Source organism: Equus asinus, chromosome 25 (assembly GCF_041296235.1).
Source record: "Equus asinus isolate D_3611 breed Donkey chromosome 25, EquAss-T2T_v2, whole genome shotgun sequence".
NCBI classification, from domain to species: Eukaryota; Metazoa; Chordata; class Mammalia; order Perissodactyla; family Equidae; genus Equus; species Equus asinus.
The window spans coordinates 33,398,781-33,417,780 of NC_091814.1; the positions used below are offsets into that span (position 1 = coordinate 33,398,781).

Sequence of the window (19,000 nt, forward strand, 5' to 3'; positions counted from 1 at the left end):
CAGAGGTTTCCTGACAACTTGGGAGAAATCACACTTCTCTTCTAAAGAATTAAAATCACACCCACATCCTTCATCCTGTGTCCAAGAAAACCTTCTTCTGTGAAAGTGTAAGGAAAAGAAAAGAAAAGAAAACACACTCTACCTCTTCCTCTGAAACACCAAACCCTTGGATAGACACTGGGTCGGTGGGCATATATTCTGGCCATTATGGTGTCACCCGGTCTCTGCGTGGTCTCCGTGCCACGTTGGGCCTGATGGAAAACAGCCACATTCTTTCTGCGTTTCTCCAAGGCCCTACCTTCCTCTTTGCCTAACTTGCATGGTTAAAGCTTAATGAAAATAAAAACCAGTTTCTCCCAGAAGTCGCACAGTGTGTTGTTAAGCTATGGGAAGAGTGGACAGGAAGAGAAGGTCCAGGGTGGGAGCGGTTGTCTTGAGGGGTTTCATCTTCAGTGGAAAGATCTTTCTGGGCCCTTGCAGCCAGAGGCTGTGGTAACAACTTTGAGCTCATCTCAGTTCTCCTTGTGCCATGAGGATAACATGCTAAGTGCTTTCCTTCTTCCTCTTCTGCCTCCTCCTCCTCTTCTTCTTCTTTTTTTTTTTTTTTTTTACTTTCCTGGTAGTAACTGTGCTTCCTGGAAGAGCAGAATCTCCAAATTCAAGGGCCAGAGGTGACTTTGAGAGAGGGAACTGCCTATCCTTCTAGTAGGGGAGCATCTGGCTCTCTGAGCCAGGGCTTTTCTCTTTTAGAACATTGTGCAGGGCACAGATGCCACAGTCTCCTTGGGTCACTGCATGTTGGGATTTGACATTTTATTAGCTTTTCTTTGTCACTAACCACAACCTCTCCTCCTTTCATTTAAGCCCAGGACCCTTCATTGGGTCTCGGGTGGGTTTGAGGAGTAACATATTTGCACCCTCCCCCTTTTGCTGAATGTCAGCGTCAGGGAGTTGGTTCCTTATGCTTCTGGTGGGGTCCAAGCAGAGCTGACAAGTAGGCAGTTTGCCTTTAAGCCGCCCATCCTGTTACCGCCTAAGGTGGGGGTCATCTGCCCGCCTCAAGACATGCCGGTAGTCAGGAGGCAAGATGGTAGGAGAGAAAGGACTTTATTATAGCCTGCTAGCAAGGAGGAAGATGGCTGACTAATGTCCAAAAGAACCATCTTACAGAACAAAGACTACAGGCCAGTTATACAGGGGGCTGGTCTCCAGGTTGGGGAGGCATCTGGTCTCCTGGTGGGGCAGACATCTGGTCCTAGTTCCTGAAAATCTTTTGTTTTACTGGATATGCATCAGAGACCAGAGCCGTATACCTTGATCTTTCAGTTGTCATTGATGGCTATCAGCATCGACTCTGCCCCGGGGGTCATCACATTCCTGAGGAACTCGAAAGAACAAAGTTATTGACTTATCACAGCTGGGTTAGTTAATCGGAGGTCATTCAAAGTTACAATATGGGTTCTTTTCTACAGTATGGCTTCCCTTATGTCAACCTTGTGCTGACCCGGTATCAATCTTATGACTGGCCAGTGTGGTGTTGCCCTTCAGTTGCCCAGGGCTCAAGGACCATCCTGGGCACTGGCCAGCTTTGTGTCCCACCTTATCAGTCAGGCCCTGTAAGTTTACCTCCCAGAGACAGCAGGCTCTCCTGCTTGTGCAGCCCTTAGTAGTCTTCCTTACAGAGGGGCCTCGGTGAGAGGCTGTAGCCCTCGCCCACAGTCCTCAAGCTCCTCCCAGGCACTTTTAACAGCAGTCCCTGGACCCTTTGAGTTCTTGTCTAATGTGGTCATTAGCAGTAGGGATCTCAGATCTAGTAAGGGGTGGAGGGTCACTGGATGGGGGTCACTTTGGGGGAAGCAGCACCGATTAAATCTCAAATAGGGAGTAACATAAGCACTGGGTGTGAATGGGGAGGACCCGAGAGCGGACTTCAGTACTAGCTTCAAGGAGTTTTCTCATTGCTATCTCTCTGGGATGTCCTATCTCTCCAGATCTTATTTTCCTGACATAGATCTAAACCTATTATATTAAATGCCATCACTAAAATGACAACCAAATTGTTTGGAAAGTGAAAAAAATTTTAATGCCCTAGGCAGTTTTAAAACAATTATTGATACCACAAAGGGAATGTGGCCATTCCTAGAAATCATAGTTTATTCTGGAAGATCTGTTAGATGTCAGCTGGTCTGACTTACCCTCATTCCCCTAAGACTGTCCATAAGGCACCCCAGCCTGGATATGCCTCCTGCCCGCATCCTTGGCTTCTCACCTTCATCCTCTCCCATTGGTGCCATCGTTCACCCATCTTCCAAACTGGAACCTGGGCATCAGCCTCCACTGTCCACTCCCTCAGCCCTACCATTGATCCCATTTCTAAATCAATGCATTTTATCTCAGAAAGGCCTCACAAACACGGCTTCCCTTTGCCCTGCCTTCCATCAGGCCGTTGTCATCCTCCTTTGGTCTGTTGTCACACCCTCTTCCCCTAAATCCCTGTGTGGGCCTGTCCTCTGTGTTTATCATCCATGAAAAGATCAAAACCATGGGGTAAAATTCGGAATCCCTGACTGGCATACATTCAGCGCTCTTCACGATATGCTCCTCCGCTCTCTCTCCACCCTTATGTCTCACAGGGACCTTTTTAGGTGTTTCCAACAGGGAATGTAGTTACACAGAAATCAGCTGCAAAGGTGATGGCAAAGCAGGGAAACCAAACAGGAGACTCGGAGTGAGGCCAAGAGGAAACTGCCCACTCCCTGGAGAGCTGACGGGACAAAGGAAGAAACGGTATTTCCAGAGCTGAGGAGCTGGGGGTCACATGGGGCCTGCCTGGCGGGAACTAGACCACAGAGAGAGGGGCCATCTGGTGGTGATTAAAGCCATGGAGGAGACCCAATCACTATTGAGACACTGCCCAACACCAGGGGGTGGGGGAGAAATACTCTAGCTTCTCCCTTCCTCCTACCCTTCCGTCTCCTGACAGTGCCTCTGATTGGCTGGACCTAGACAGACGTCAAGGAGCCTGGGAAGCAGAGTTTGTAGGGGGTCAACCCTCACCCCACCTCATGATGCAGAACGAGGGCAGAAGAGCAGAGAGTGGATCTGAGAGCAAAGAGGCAAACGACTGGCTTGTTCCCTTCATTCCCCTTCAGCTACAGTTAATTATTAACTGTCTCAGAAGTTTTATGATACCTTCTGGGAAATTCTCTTATCTCCTTCATCTAGAAAATGCCTCCCCCTTCTTCAGGACCAGCTGAGATGTTTTCTTCTCTGTGGAAATCAGCATAGACAGCTCAGAGAGTGTCAGCTACCCCTCATCTGGGCTCTAGCTGTTCTGTTTAAATCGGTCTTTGTGGTACTGGCCACTGGGGTATTGTAATGTGTCATTCCTGTGTTTGATTTCCTCTGTTCAACCTGGAGAGCTTCAAGGACAGACATGGTATCACAGGTCTCTGCATTCTTGAGACCCAATCCAGGACATGTACATGCTGCATCCATGCAGGGATGTACAAGTGACAGAGCTGTGGGGGTGTCTTGCCCAAAGTTTCTTAGCAGGTGAGTGGCAGAGTGGGCATGGGGCCCAGGTCTCTGACCCTGTCCCCTTTTACTCTGGAATTTGATTGTAGTAGCCAGTAACTCCAAAAAATCAGAACTTGAAAACTCTGGAGACATAGTTCCTGGCCTTATATCTTACAAAGTATAATGTAATTTATAAAAATGTTCCCGATTTTCCAGACCTTCATTAATCCAAACAAGATATTGGGAGGCTGTGGAAGTAGTGTGGACAGATAGACAAGGACTTACCTTTCTTTGTTCAACGTAAGACTGAATTCTGCTGGATATGTGTCCTTTTTATTGTAACTAAAAGCTAAACTCACGCTGTTTCAGAATGTTAGACTATTTATTAAGTGTTCCCCAGAAATGAATCAGAAGAAATGAGTAAGTAAAGAATTTAAATCGTGACATGCACAGCTTTCCTTTGGAATTCCTAGGAAATTCTCAGGGAAGAGATGCATCAATTTATGAAGCTAAAAAAGGGTGTTTAAAAGAAACTCACTGAGAGTCCTTAGGGAAAGGATGGGACATGATTTTTCTCTTATCTTATTGGTTTGAGTTAATAACTCTTCAGCAGGGGGACCACACTGTATGCCCCGTCGATGGAACTGTTAACTGCAGTAAGGAGATACACAAGCTTTAATAATAATTTTGATGACTTTATTTTCTTATTTGCAAGAACTGAACTGTTTTGCTGTTCCTGTTACATAAGCCCTTATACTCAAAGGGGAAAGATTTTCATAAAATGGAACTCTTATTCATTAAATAAGTGCCTGGGAATGACAGAGTACCAGCTGGAAATGCTGAATTAATTAGAGAAATATGTTTGTTAGACAAAGAAATGTCAGTCTTGCTAGTTCTCTTATTAGGGCTCTCTCAGGTCAGTGAGCACAGTGGACTGATTCCATTTTTGAAGCCAGATCATGGGCCTGAAGAAGCTTCAGAGGAAGGAGACAGACCCTGCCCTGGGAGACATCACAGCTTGGTTTATATGCAAGAACACCGCCCTGAAACATCTAAACTCTATATTGTATAGCAGAACAAAAGTGCGTGTTAAGTGTCTCATGAGATAAAAACTCAATTTTGTAAAAACAAATACTAACAAGACAACAATTAGAGAGTGAACAAGGTCAGCAGATGCCCAAGGCGTGCTCACTAGGGCTGGGCAAGACACAGTGAGAGGGAGAGGGAAGATGGGGCATCTGGTCCTCAGGTCTCTGCTGGCCATTCAGTAGGAACAAGGAGTTTGTCAGTGAGGGTCACACATGTGCTGGGCCCTGTGGTACAAAGACTGACAAGACACAGGCCCACCCAGCAGCCTGATAGAGCAGCGGCCTCCAAAGTGGGCTTCAGGGTTTCCCAGGGGTGCTGGAGCCGCTCTTCCCGGGAAAACAGCGTATGGGCTCCTACTTGGTTCAGGTATGTTCAGGCACAGAAGCTGGAAAATTTTCCAGATTGGAGCTTTTCCCCTAGAAGAGCAGATTGTTAAACATTTATCACCACACCACTGCCTGGGGCTCCCTGAGACCCTTTCAGGCGATCTGCAGGGGCAAAACTATCTTTGTAATAATTCTAACTTATCATTTGCCATGTTTACTCTCCTTCTTTCATGAGTGTACAGTGATGTTTTCCAGGAGCTGCATGACATGTGAAACTGTAAAGACTGAATGTGGGAGTGGATATGAGAATCCACTTATCTTCTATTAAGCGCAGAGATGTGCAAAAACGCAAACCGTGCTACTCGTCTCACTAAATTTTTTGTTTTGGAAAATGGTTATTTTTCATAAAAATGTTATGTTAACACGTAATTGGCTTATGATCTTAAAGTGAATTAATAAAGAAAAATTTTTTAAAATTCCTCAATTTTCATCTCAAATATGGTAACTATCGATAGATGTAACCCACATAAAAACTCTTTGGGCTGTTCAATGTTTTTTTTAAGAGACTTTATTTTTTAGAGTGGTTTTAAGTTCACAGCAAAGTGGAAGGTAAGTGGAAGGTACAGAGATTTCCCATATACCCCTTGTCCCCACACACGCAGAGCCTCCAGCATTAGCAACATCCCCCACCAGAATGAGTCATTTGTTACAGTTCATGAACCCACATTGTGTAGGGGAGTGATTCTCCCTTTACCCTTCTGAGCTCTTAGCTGAGACGTTTGTAATAAAAGCCAGATTAACAGGAGAAAAACAAACTGAAGTTTATTAACATATATACCTCATGTGTATATGGGAGATACCCAGGGAAAAATAGTAACTCTCTGAGATGGCTTAGAATTCAGGCTTGAATACTATCTTAAGAGGGAAAAGGAGGGGGATATAGGCCTCTTAGGGGAGAGTAAATGATTTTTAGGAAAAGTGAATGGGCCCTTAGAAGAATAAGTGGGAGATATGATAGTTTGTGACAACGTTTGTCTGGGTGTCAACTTCTAGTTTCTTCTCCTGGTGACGTGAGTCAGTCTTCCCTGGTTGATGAAACTCCCTGAGAGGAGATTTATGGCAATTGAGTTCCTTTTGGAGGATGTGTCTTTAGGCAGAGAAAGTGTTCAGAGAAAGCCTCTCCCTGCATTTGCTGCTTTTCAAGCGTCTACAGCTCAAAATAATCAGTATACCGAAGCAGCATATCTTGGGGTGGCATGTTCTGCTGCCCTTCAGTCAAGACATCATTATCGTCCGAAGTCCATAGTGTACGTTAGGGTTCAGTCTTGCATTCTATGCATTTGGACAAATGTGTAATGACATGTATTCACCCTTCTAGTTCATACAGAGTATTTTCACTGCCCTAAAAATCCTCTGTAATCCACCTATTCATCTCTCCCTTCACCCTAATCTCTGGCACCCAATGATCTTTTTACTGCCTCCATAATTCTGCCTTTTCCAGAATGTCAAATAGTTGAATCATATAGTAAATAGCCTTTTCCATTGGCTTCTTTCACTTAGTAACATGCATTTAAGCTTCTTCCGCGTCTTTTCATGACTCGATAGCTCGTTTCTTTTTAGCACTGAATAATATTCCATTGTCTGGATGTCCCAGGGTTTATCCGTTCACCTACTGGAGGACGTCTTGATTGCTTCCAAGTGTTGGCAATTATGAATAAAGCCCCAATAAGCATCCATGTACAGGGTTTTATGTGGACATAAGTTTCCAGCTGCCTTGAGTAAATACCAAGAAGCGTAATTGCTGGATCAGATGGTAAAAGTATGTTTAGTTTTGTAGGAAACTGCCAAATTGTCTTCCAAAGTGTTACATTTCTGCCAGCAATGTATGAGAGTACCTGTTGCTCCACATCCTCACCAGTGTTTGATGTTCTCAGTGTTCTGGATTGTGGCCATTCTGATAGGTGTGTAGTGGTATCTCCTTGTTGTTTTAATTTGCATTTCCCTGATGACACATGATGGAGAGCACCTTTGCATGTGTTTCTTTGCCGTTTGTATATCTTCTGTGCTGAGATGTGTTTTGGATAACAGTCCTTTATCAGATGTGCCTTTTGCAAATATTTTCTCTCAGTTTGTGGCTTGTCTTCTCCTTCTCTTGACAATGTCTTTCACGGAGCAGAAATTTTTGATTTTAACGAAGTCCTGCTTATCTATCTTTCTTTTACAGGTTATGACTTTGGTGTTAGATCTAAAAAGTCATTGCCAGACCTGAGGTTATCTAGATTTTCTCCTGTGTTATCTTCTAGGAGTTTAATAATTTTGCATTTTGCATTTGGGTCCATGATCCATTTTGAGTTAATTTGTGTGAAGGGTGTAAAGTCTGTGTCTAGATTCATTTTTTTTGCGTGTGGATGTCTAGTTGTTCCAATACGATTTGTGAAAAGACTGTCTTTATTCCTTTGTATTGCCTTTGCTCCTTTGTCAAAGATCAGTTGACTATGTTTAAGTGGGTCTATTTCTGGGCTCTCTATTCTGTTCTATTGATCTGTTTGTCTACTCTTTCACCAATACCACACTGTCTTGAATATTATAGCTTTACAGTAAGTTTTGAAGTCTGATAGTGTCAATTTCCCCATTTTGTTCTACTCCTTCAATATTGTGTTGACTATTCTGAGTCTTTGGGTCTTCAATTTTTAAGACTCTAAAAGGGGGTCCTGAGACCAAAAAGTTTGAGAACTACTGTTGTAGGGGAAGATAAACAGACACACACAGATGAGTGCATTAAATTTTTGTGCTAGGAAAGAGGGTAGAATGTAATGGAGGGGAACCTGAACTGAGTTTTGTACATCCTGCTGCCTCGTTCTGGGGGCTGAGCAAGCCTGTTGCTTTAGGGTAAATCTCTGCGAGTCCAAATTTAGGTGCTGAGTGACACAGACATGAGCCTGGTTTCAGGAGAGAACCCTAGAGGGGCGTGGGACGTGAACTGTTGACCTCCCTTGGGACTAGAGAACACAGGGCAGAGTAGGGCAGTTTGGAATTAGTTGTTTCACTTCTCGGAGAGATGGGTGAGTCTTGGTTATTAGGGTTGTACATGTAAATCAAGTTCTGTGCCTCTTTATCTTCCTAAATAAAACTCTTGTTAAATCTCAAGAGTAAAAGGGGAACAGTCACATCTTGTACTGCTTACCTCCCACTCTTGGAGTTCTGCGGGAAACACATTCAGAGAGGAAAATGTGGAGCTCTGGTCTCTAACCCCAGGATTAAAAAAAAAATCCCCTGGTCTGCTAGGCTCCTCCAGAGAGAAAGCTTTGTTTGCTGAAGGAGGCCAGTTGCTTACTCTACTCTGTTCACCCGGGCCCCGCCCCAGTCTCAGACGACGCCAGCAGTGAGAGAGGCCAGCAGCTGACTTGAGCAAAGCTGAGTGTTGCATGGGGCCACCTGTCTCTCGCCTACATGGTAGGCTGCACAGCTGCTCCCAGGTCCAGTTGACCTTATCAGCTGCCAGAGAATCCTGAGGGATCCCAAGAGCAAGCCAAAGCAAGCGAGCCTGAAAGCCAAGGCTTCCTGTACCCTAACCATGTGGAAGGACATCACCCCCATGTGGAAGGGACCATCCTTGATGGCCTCCCATCCTTTAGCCATTTGCCAGACACTCTGAAAGCACTGCTCCTTGTACTGTGCCAAAAGTAACAATATTCCTGCTGGGGAGGCAGGGCTGTTGTTAACGTGGGGACCACCAGTGGGCTCAGAGGGCCCCTAAAGCTCCAGATGTCAAGTGTGTGTGCTAGTTTATAGGGAGAAGGCCTAGAGTTTTCATCAAATCTTCAAAGGCAAGGGGAAGTCCTTGCTCACAAAAGGTTAAGAATCTCTATGTTAGAGGCCAAGGTTTTTCAAAAAGTCCATTCAATAGCATTAATTCAACAAATAGCTGAGTTGGTCTCCATGCCTGACTCAGTGCTAAGGGCTGGGGACACAACCATGAGCATGACCAGATGCGATCTGTGTGTCATTGGGGGGCCAGATATAAATTCAATAATCACGTATATGTATGTCTAATTTTAAATCAAGTATTGCTCTGAAGGAAAGGAACCTGGTTCTATGACAGATATGACAGTGGATGTTCAGTTTTTGTTTTTATATATTTATTTATTTTTGAATAGGTGATATATTCATGTTCAAAAATTCAAAAGGATTATATAGTGAAATATCTCCCCCCTTCCTTATCCCCTAGCCACTCCCTGGAGCCATGCATGTTTTACAGACTGGTGAGTGGGCCTCCTGCCATTAGACTAGGGGAGAAGAGAAATCTTACCTGAGGATATAATGCTTGAAATGAAATTTTGAAGCATGAATGTGGGTTAACTAAGTGAAGAGGACTGGAAGGGGATAGTGGAAGCAGTCTAGACAGAGGCAATGGCTTGTGCAAAGGCCCTGTGGCAGAAGCCAGCATGATATAGTAGAAGAACTAAAAGAAAGCCTGTGTGGCTAGAGTGCAGAAAGCAAGAGGAGGAGAGGTCCAGGATGCTGCTGGGTGGTGAGGATGCAGTCTTGTAGCCTGCTTCACGTTATGGACTTTTCCATCTAAGCCCTGGCAAGTCAGTGAATGATGAGGGGAGATAACCTTCAATTATACTTGCATTTTGAAAATATCACCCTGGCTATACTGTGGAGAATGGGTTGGAGGGGGAAGCAATTAGTGGGCTCTTATTTAGTTCAGGTGAGAAATGATGTGGCTTGGTGGTGGTGATATATCTGTCTATCTATATGTTGCAAGAAATGTACTGGTGTGCGATGTTCTTCTCAAAAATGTTAACAAAGCATTTTTCTCAATTTTCTCAACTGAATGGAAGAAAAATCCATAACAATAGCTTACATAGAATGTAGTTAACATCTGTCTATATTTTGTTCAAGGATATGGCAAACTGACAGGATAAGTTAGCATCCTGTAAAAGGTAAATGGACAAAGGGCTAAAGTCTCATAGAATCGTGCTGGAAGTCACTTGGTCCAGCCTCCCACCTGAGTACCCCATCTCCCCTCTGTGGGGGCCCTCCAGTGGCAGGAGGTTGTCATTGTTGTCACAAAGTCATAACTGAATGACCGTGTGGGTGATGTTCACTAATTAGGAAACAAATAGTTAAAAAATCTGATGGCTGTCGTTGTTTTGATATTTGCACACTTAATTTTCTTTCTCTTCTCTTGACCCCTCAGAATGGCTTATTCTGAGGAGCAAGGAGGTGTCCCCTGTGGTTTCATCCGTCAGAATTCCAGCAACTCCGTTTCCTTGGACTTTGAGCCCAACACAGAGTATCGGTTCGTAGAGCAGTTAGAAGAGCGCTACAAATGTGCCTTCTGCCACTCTGTGCTTCACAACCCCCACCAGACGGGCTGTGGGCACCGCTTCTGCCAGCACTGCATCCTGTCCCTGAGGTGAGTGGGCAGGGCCTGCAGCTCCGGCCAGAACCAGACGTGGCTGTTCCTGGGATCGAAATGTCTTCTGTGGCCACTCGACTGTAATCGTGGTTTTTGGAATTGCTGTGGTTGCCCACAGAACCACGAATATGAGGAGAGGCTCTCCTGGGGCCAGTCTCTGAGAGCCTGAGAAATAATCTTCATGTTTTTGCCACTCACGTATTGATATTTACCTTTTCTTAAAATTCAGACCACACCTGCTTTGCATGTGAGGGCAAAGCTAGATGCACAGTCTGTGGTGGGAGGGCCTGTATGTCACGGGGGTCTGTGTTGTAGTCACCCTGACCTTTCCCTGCCTTAAGGCAGAGGTGGTCTCACATCCAGAGGGGACCTCACTGCCACAGATGCTGTCCATGCCTGGGCAGCTACAAAACCTGGGTCATGCCACTTTGAGAGAGGGGACCCAGAGAGACATGGAAGCAGGTTTTGGGGGCTTATCTAGGACAATAAGGAAGTTGTATGCTATCAAACGTGGAAAGGGGGTTATTACAGCACATTCTCATTTATTCTTGGGTTCGTTCATTCGCACCTGTGTGCTCCAGGCAGCTTGCTAAACTAAGCTCTGGTGTGCAGGGATCCAGTGTAGCAGAGGACCCAGTCTCTGCCCTCTAGAATGTTCCAGTCTACTGATGGAGACAGGTTGTGGGACAGTGTGATAAGCAAAGGACTCCCGTGGGAGCTCTGGCAGAGGGCATTTAACTCTGGGGCACTCGCTATTTGACTTATACCCTGCAGCATGAATGGGAGTTTTTCAGGCAGACTAAGCAGATGCTGAAATTGGGGTGCCAGGGGCCCTTCTGGGAGGAGGGAAGAGCATGAGCAAGGACAGGGCCTGGCCTGCTCAAGGGGTCAAGCGCAGCTGGAGTGCTGGGGCTACTCTTGGAAGAGCTGTCGAGGTCAACTCTTAATTCTGGCTCTGTTTTTGTTTTTCTCTCCAGAGAATTAAATGCAGTCCCACTCTGCCCTGTAGATAAGGAGGTTATCAAATCTCAGGAGGTAAGAAAATCACTGTTGTGGTTTAGCAGCTCTCTGGGTGATGGAGAAGCCAGTGTCCTGGGTTGAATTGCACATAGAGGTTGGAGCAGGAGAGTGGGAGAGGGGGACCTTCCTTAGGGTCCATATTCCTCTGCCATGGGGTCAGGTCAGACCCCACTCCTAGCCTGGTTTGAGAGAGGCTTCATTGGGTCTTTAGTGAAACCCCCCCAAGTTTCTTCTCTTGCTTCCTCCTTAGCCGCTTCCTATATTAGCTCCCGTTACATTGAGGCACCTGGAGAAATGAAACATCCTGTTTCCTGGAATTCGCTTTCTCATCTGGCTAATCTCTAAAACTTCTTTTTATTATTATTATGTCTAACAATAGCTTTATTGAGACATAATTCATATGCCATGGAATTTACCTTTAAAGTGTACATGTTTCTTGGGTATATACCTAGGAGTGGAATTACTGGGTCATTTGGTAACTGTGTTAACGTGGTAACATTCTTCTATGTTTAACTTTCTGAGGAACTGCCAGACTATGTTCCGAAGCCACTGTACTATTTTACATTCCAACCAGCAAGATATGAGTGTTCTAATTTCTCTGGATCCTCACCAAAATTTGTTATTGTCCGTCTGTTTGAGTATTGCCTTCCTGGTGGATATGAAGAGGAATCTCGTGGTTTTGATTTGCATTTCTCTAATGATTAATGATGAGCATCTTTTCATGTGCTTGGCCATTTGTGCATCTTCTTTGTAGAAATGCCTACTCAATTCCTTTGCCAATTTTTAAAGTGGATTATTTGTCTTTTATTGTTGAATTCTAAGAGGTCTTTATATATTTTGGATACAAGTCTCTTATCAGATATGTGATTTGCAAATATTTTTCTCCCATTTTATGGATTGTTTTTTCACTTTCTTGATGATATCCTTTGAAGCAGAAAAGTTTTTCGTTTTGATGAAGTCTTATTTATCTTTTGTTTGTTTCTTTTGGTCACTTGTTCTTTTAGTATTGTATCTAAGAAGCCATTACCTACCTGACCCATGGTCATGAAGATTTTCTCCCTTAAAACTTCTTTTTAAGCTAAGTTTTCTTCCTTTAAAATTCCATCACAGGACATTCAATTCTCACCTCCTCCAGGAAGCACCCTGAGCACTTAGTCTGTTGTACACGCTCCTTCTCTATGCTCTTATGAATCATTTTGCAAATGCCTAGCAGGGGACAGTGGTGTACTTGTGTCTGTATCACCCACTAGGCCAGGGGTTGGCAGGCTGCAACATGGGGTTTGTTGGGACAAATCTAGGCTGATACCTGTTGTTGTACAGCCTGTGAACTGAGAATGGTTTATATATATATATATATATATATATATATATTTTTTTTTTTTTTTTTTGGTGAGGAATATTGGCCCTAAGCTAACATCTGTGCCAATCTTCCTCTATTTTGTGTGTGGGACACCACCACAGCATGGCTTGATGAGCAGTGTGTAGGTCCATACCCAGGATCCGAACCCACGGAACCTGGGCTGCCAGAGCAGAGCGTGCCAACTTAACCACTCTGCCACCAGGCCAGCCTGCTGTTTTTTATATTTTTAAATCATGGAAAAAAATCAAAAGAAGGGTACACAGGAGGCTGGCCCCATGGCTGAGTGGTTGTGTTTGCATGCTCCACTTCAGCAGCCCAGGGATTTGCCGGTTCGGATCCTGGGCATGGACATGGTACTGCTCATCAGGCCAACGTCCCACATAGCACAACCAGAAGGACCTACAACTAGAATATACAACTATGTACTGGGGCGATTTGGGGAGAAGAAGAAAAAAAAAAAGAAGAAGAAGATTGGCAAGAGATATTAGCTTAGGTGCCCATTTTTTTTTTAAAAGAAGGATACACAGGAACTCTACTATTTTTGCAGCCTCTTGTGAGTCTTTATTTCAAAATGAAAATTTATTGTAAAAATGAAAAGAAGAATAATGTGTTGTGAACACGTGAAAATTATGTGAAATTCGCATTTCAGTGTCCATAAATAATGTGTTATTGGAAGACAGTCATGCCCATTCATTTAAGTATTGTGTTCTACAGAGTTGAATCGTTGTTCCAGAGAACATTGCAATGTGGCCTGCAAAGCCAAAAATATTTACTATCTGACCTTTTACGGAGAAAGTCTGCCAACCCCTGGTTTGTGCTGAAGTAGCAGGTCAGCACAGTTTCAGTGACATCTCCTGATGACTAATACAAATGTTGACGCTGCGACAGGAACCTGAAAGCATCACCTTCAGCCACAGCTCTACCTCCTGACCTTTGAGTGTGTGGGATCCAGTTAACCGTGAGATTCTCCCAGCTGCAGCCTACTGCACTGGGCTTGTAGGTTTGGTGGCCTGTATGTATCTAAGACAATCTCTTCTTTTATGGTGGTGAATCTGATATTTCCATCCCAACCACTGTCTGGAAGTTTCCACCTGACTGTTGAGATGTACTTAAAGACCAAATTAATAATAGCTTCATTCACGTTGCTGTAAAGCTTTGGAATGTATGAGACCTATTATGTTTATCTTTTAGGTGTTTAAAGACAATTGCTGCAAAAGGGAAGTCCTCAATTTGTATGTATATTGCAAAAATGCTCCTGGATGTAATGCCAAGATTATTCTGGGACGATACCAGGTTGGTATTACTCATGAACAGTATTTTCCTTGGCCGTTTTTCCAGTGACATGTAGTGAACACCTTGATGTGACAGTTACTAGGCTAAGCATGGTGGGGGACTCCTGGGGTTGCCCTCAGACAATTTCTGTCTAGCAGTACAGTAGGCTACAATGCAGCACACCAAGGGCTAAGGTATGAGTGACAAGGTTTGTTTTGTATGGAATGCATGGAGGACATGCTGTATGTGCTAGACCTTAAATTGTGGGTTAGGGATCATTAATCCAAAAGAGTAGATGTGTGGGACATGCTGGGCCAAAGGAATGATCAGGCAAGGACATATCATTTGGGGGGAACTGTGAAGGATTTGGAGTCCGTAGGGTGGGAACCAGGGCATGACTGCAGAACGACACAATTGTAAGGGTCCCTGCCCAAAAGCACTTGCAGTGCTGGGGTGGGTGTTTCCCAGCAGCTGTGGGCCCTGGCCTCTTGAGTTTTTGATCTAAGGTAGATAACACAGACCAGAACCCAGCTAGGCTGTAGTTTAAAGGTGAAGCGTTGGTATGAGATGGAAACAAATGAGGTGTGGGGGAAGTGAAGGGGAGTCAAATTCCTTTCAAGTGAAACTGTCCCACTTTGCTCTTCCATCCACCTGGGGGGTGGGTTGTTAAATGCGGAGCTGGAAATGTGGCCCTGCCATGCTGAAATTTTCCCCTTCCACCCACACATTTTGGAATGTAAGGCAGCGGATGCAGTTTTTTCTCCATCATGCCTCCAAAGGCCCCAGGCACTGAGTTGATAAATGTGTAAATGACTTCCTGGTTAACCCAGGGATTTCTTTGGAGGTTCACAGAGCTTTTTTGTGTTTTCCTCCGACAGTCCCTGGCCACTTGTTTTGATAGTCAGGTAGACAGAGCAGGGCTTCTTCTCCAACTTTGCTGTCACTAAGCCTGAAAAGGAAATGAGGCTCAAAGGGACCATTGATCAGCTTTGGTGACCAGATCCTCAGTTCCTAGAAAACAGTGGCTGGTCTCTTTTGTATTTCTCCCCATTCCCTGTTCTCTCCCCGACTCCCCCTTGCGTGGTAAGGTGGAGAATCTCACAGGTAGCCGTCTTGATGAATGTGGACTCTTTTGGTGAAAGTTGAGGGATAGCATTGATGAATTTTGGAGAAATTGTGAATTTCAGTTGTCACTATTTGTTTTTTATTACTAGAGGCAAAGGAGGATAGCTATAATATTTGTTAATCTCCTGTAGAAAAACCGTTGGCTCTTTTCTCCTTCAGAGAAGGGGTCGGCAAACTGTTTCTGTCAGGAGCCAGACAGTAAATTTTTTAGGCTTTGCAGGCGATACAGTGTCTGTCACAGCTATTCAACTCCACTGTTTCCGAGGGAAGGCAGCCAGAGGCAATATGTGAACAAATGGGTGTGGCTGTTCTCCAGTAAAACTTTATTTCCAAAAACAAGTAAGGGCCGTAGTTTGCCAACCCTGTTTCAAGCATCACAATAACTTGCAGTGATCCAAACGTTTTATTGAGACATTCCTGCTTTTAACAATCTATAACATGAGGAACCAGAGAATGAACACTGTCCATGTCATCATTCACTGATATTTTGGTTAAAAACATTTCCTGACTTTACAAGATTGACCATTCCCAGCTTCTCTTGGGCCAGCCATCCTGTATTCCTCTATCTCCTTATCTTTATCACTTTGGGAACAGCTTCCTTTCCCTTCCTCTTCTTCCTTAATCCTTTCCCCTCCTTCCTGTACTTAGGATATGCCCTTCTCTTCTTCCTTCTTTTCCCTCTGTCCTGGCTTCTACCATCTGCTGTGCAGCAATGAGTACCTGTGCTAGGGGTGGGGCTGGAGGGTGCACAAAAAACATAAAAGATATCCTTGAAGAACTGGTAAATTAATTGGCAAGCCTCAGGAAAATATTTAAGAACTAACCTGAGAACGTGAGCACGTTACTACATAATCTCAAATAAACTCGGCGTGCTCCCGTCTTCACGCATCTTCCCCTGTCCTCCTAACTCCCACCAAGCAAGGCTGGATTTCACAGCCTCAGTCCAAGCGGCCCTCTCCGTGTCCTCTCCTCAGCAGAGGCAGGGGTGGCCTCCACTGGGAGCCTGTAGGCAGAGGCTGCCCACCCGCCCTGTCCTGCAGTCCTTTCTGCCCAGCTCTCTCACTGTCCTTCCTCCCTCATTGGGGCTCCCAGCTGGCTCCCCCTCCCGCGTGTCCCGGTCAGTGGGTCCCACCGCCCTGTTGTTCTCTGTTGCAGGACCACCTTCAGCAGTGCCTATTCCAAGCTGTGCAGTGTTCTAACGAGCACTGTCAGGAATCAGTCCTTCGGAAAAATCTGAAAGAGCATTTGAGTGCATACTGCCAGTTTCGAGAGGAAAAATGCCTTTATTGCAAAAAGGACGTGGTAGTAATCAATCTACAGGTAAAAAAAAAAAATCAGTCATCTTTATGGGAGTCAGTTGTGCCTGAGTGGTCACAGTGAATCAGATGGGATCCCAGGAGCATACTTGTGGATTTATTTTTGTACAGAAACAGGTCTAAAGAATAACTTTATCTGAGAGTTCTATAAAAAGCTAAAAACCTTGTTGGTAGGACTCCATTCATCATTGGGAAAAATATTGTTTGAGCATCTCTGAGTATGAGTGTGCAAGGAACGATGCTAGATGCTGGGCCACAAGGTGATGAGACTGTCAGTCCTGAGGATGCTGAGGTCTAACGGGAGAGGCAGGATATAGGGATAAAAAGAGAGCGTGGGGTACCTTTCACATGTGCCAAAGGAGCCATACTGATGACTCCCACAGTCTGCCCTCTGTGAGTCCCGTGCCCTCTGACCTTCTTTTGGAATAATTAGAAAATTGAATTGAACTGAACTGATTTATACCAAGAAAACAGCCATCTCTAATCCTTTTTGGAACTAGGCCATACGTTCCTGTACAGGGTAAGCCATGGAACATAGACCCCCCCCCCAAAGAGACAGATGTATAAACACTCTGAGGCCACAAAAGGGGACCCTTGGAAGCAGGGTTTGGCTTTGTTTCATCCACTTTCTCTGTTTCAGAATCACGAGGAAAACATGTGTCCCGAGTACCCAGTATCTTGTCCCAACAAGTGTTTGCAGATTATTCCAAGAACTGAGGTAACTGTAAATAATTCTCTCGGTAGATTTTATGTAAGGTAAAGTTTTAGTAGTCATTGTGGTGTGTATTTGATAAAGTCCCATAGACAGAGGCCCAAGGTTTAAATTACACCCAGGATAACCATGCCTCTGTCTCCCTTTCCCTTTTCCCTGAGAGTTCTTCTCAGTTTCCACCATAGCTCTCCCTCCGCCAGGCCTTAGCGTGGCGTTTTTCCTTCTATTCCTTCCCTCCCTCCCAGCCACCCTTGCTTCCCCTCCGTCCCCTCCGTCCCCTCCATCCCCTCCTGCTGCAGTTATTCCAGGCAGTTGGAGGATTGGTGACGAATCTCTATAGCGTGAGGCTGTCCCTTTCGTAGGTGGATGAGCACCTTGCTGTGTGTCCTGAAGCTGAACAAGACTGCCCTTTTAAGCAGTACGGCTGTCCTGTCAAGGTATGGAATGCCTTTGTGTTTCTGCCTCTACGTTCTCTTGTGTACGGCGAGTTCATTTTACTCTTTGATTCCATTCAGGAGGCAGAAGGACATTCACTCCTGAGAACTTTAAGACTGGCAGTTGAATTAGTCAGGGTTCATCCAGAGAAACAGAACCAATAGGATGTATAGAGAGAGAGAGAGATTGATTGATTGATTGATTTTAAGGAATTAGTTTGTGCGACTGTGGGAGCTGGCAAGTCTGAAATTTGCAGTGCTGGCAGGCAGTCTAGAAACTGAGGCTGGGGTTTCTATGCTGTAGTCTTGAGGAGAGGAGCTGCTTCTTCAGGAAACCTTAGTCTTTGCTCTTAAGGCTGTCAGCTGGTTGGGTGAGGCCCTCCCACATGATGGAGGGTGATCTGGGTTACTTAAAGTCAACTGACTGTAAATGTTAATCTACAAAATACCTTCGCAGAGAAATCTACACTAGTTTTGACCAAACAACTGGGTACCATAGCCTAGCCAAGCTGATACATAAAATTAACCATCACAGTAATTATTTCTAATTCTGACCGCACTGCCTCGACTAGGTTTTGGAAGCGTTGGGAGTCACTCTTCCAATGATTACAAACCTGGGTTTGATGGTGCTTCCCTACCACCAAGTATTTTGAAACAAAATTGATTTGAAATCATGTTTTAAAATGTATTTGTTACCTTTTAAATACCTTTAAAAGTATTATTTGGGGCTGGCCCCGTGGCCGAGTGGTTAAGTTCGCGCGCTCCGCTGCAGGCGGCCCAGTGTTTCGTTGGTTCGAGTCCTGGGCGCGGACATGGCACTGCTCATCAGACCATGTTGAGGCAGCGTCCCACATGCCACAACTAGAAGAACCCACAACGAAGAATACACAACTATGTACCGGGGGGCTTTGGGGAGAAAAAGGAAAAAATAAAATCTTTAAAAAAAAAAAAAAGTATTATTTGATGTATTGTGTAAAATAAATTAAAAATAAAAGTAAATTAAGTTTGATCCCCACCTCAGTCTTTTTAACAGATTCCAGATGGATCAAAGTTTTAGGCATTAAAATATATCATGCTCTGCATTGTTCCACATTTTCTGTAAATCTAAAATTGCTCCAAAATAAAAAGTTTATAAAAATTATAAAAATACTGGAAAAAAAAAAGAGTGAATTTTCTTCTTGTTCATGAAATAAAGAAGGCCTTTCTTAGATGACTAACACAAAACTGGAAGATGTAATTTTGATAAGTTTAATCACAAATATTTAAAACATCTATGTTTTTGGGGCCAGCCTGGTGGTGTAACGATTAAGTTCATATGTTTCCCTTCAGTGGCCCGGGGTTCACCAGTTCGGGTCCTGGGTGCAGACCTATGTACTGCTTATTAAGCCATGCTGTGGCA

The 19,000-nt window shown here is 44.5% G+C and overlaps 1 protein-coding gene across 1 annotated transcript in view; it reads left to right on the forward strand.

Moving 5' to 3' along the window:
• Window positions 1-19,000, forward strand: part of TRAF5 (TNF receptor associated factor 5) — a 43,270-nt gene that overhangs the window by 15,873 nt on the left and 8,397 nt on the right. Inside the window, exons 2-7 of the mRNA XM_014834824.3 lie at window positions 10,141-10,359; window positions 11,340-11,397; window positions 13,934-14,035; window positions 16,295-16,459; window positions 17,096-17,173; window positions 17,530-17,604. Of these exons, the coding sequence (XP_014690310.1) occupies window positions 10,142-10,359; window positions 11,340-11,397; window positions 13,934-14,035; window positions 16,295-16,459; window positions 17,096-17,173; window positions 17,530-17,604 (696 nt within the window). The 5' untranslated portion in view covers window position 10,141. The remainder of the gene's footprint in view (window positions 1-10,140; window positions 10,360-11,339; window positions 11,398-13,933; window positions 14,036-16,294; window positions 16,460-17,095; window positions 17,174-17,529; window positions 17,605-19,000) is intronic.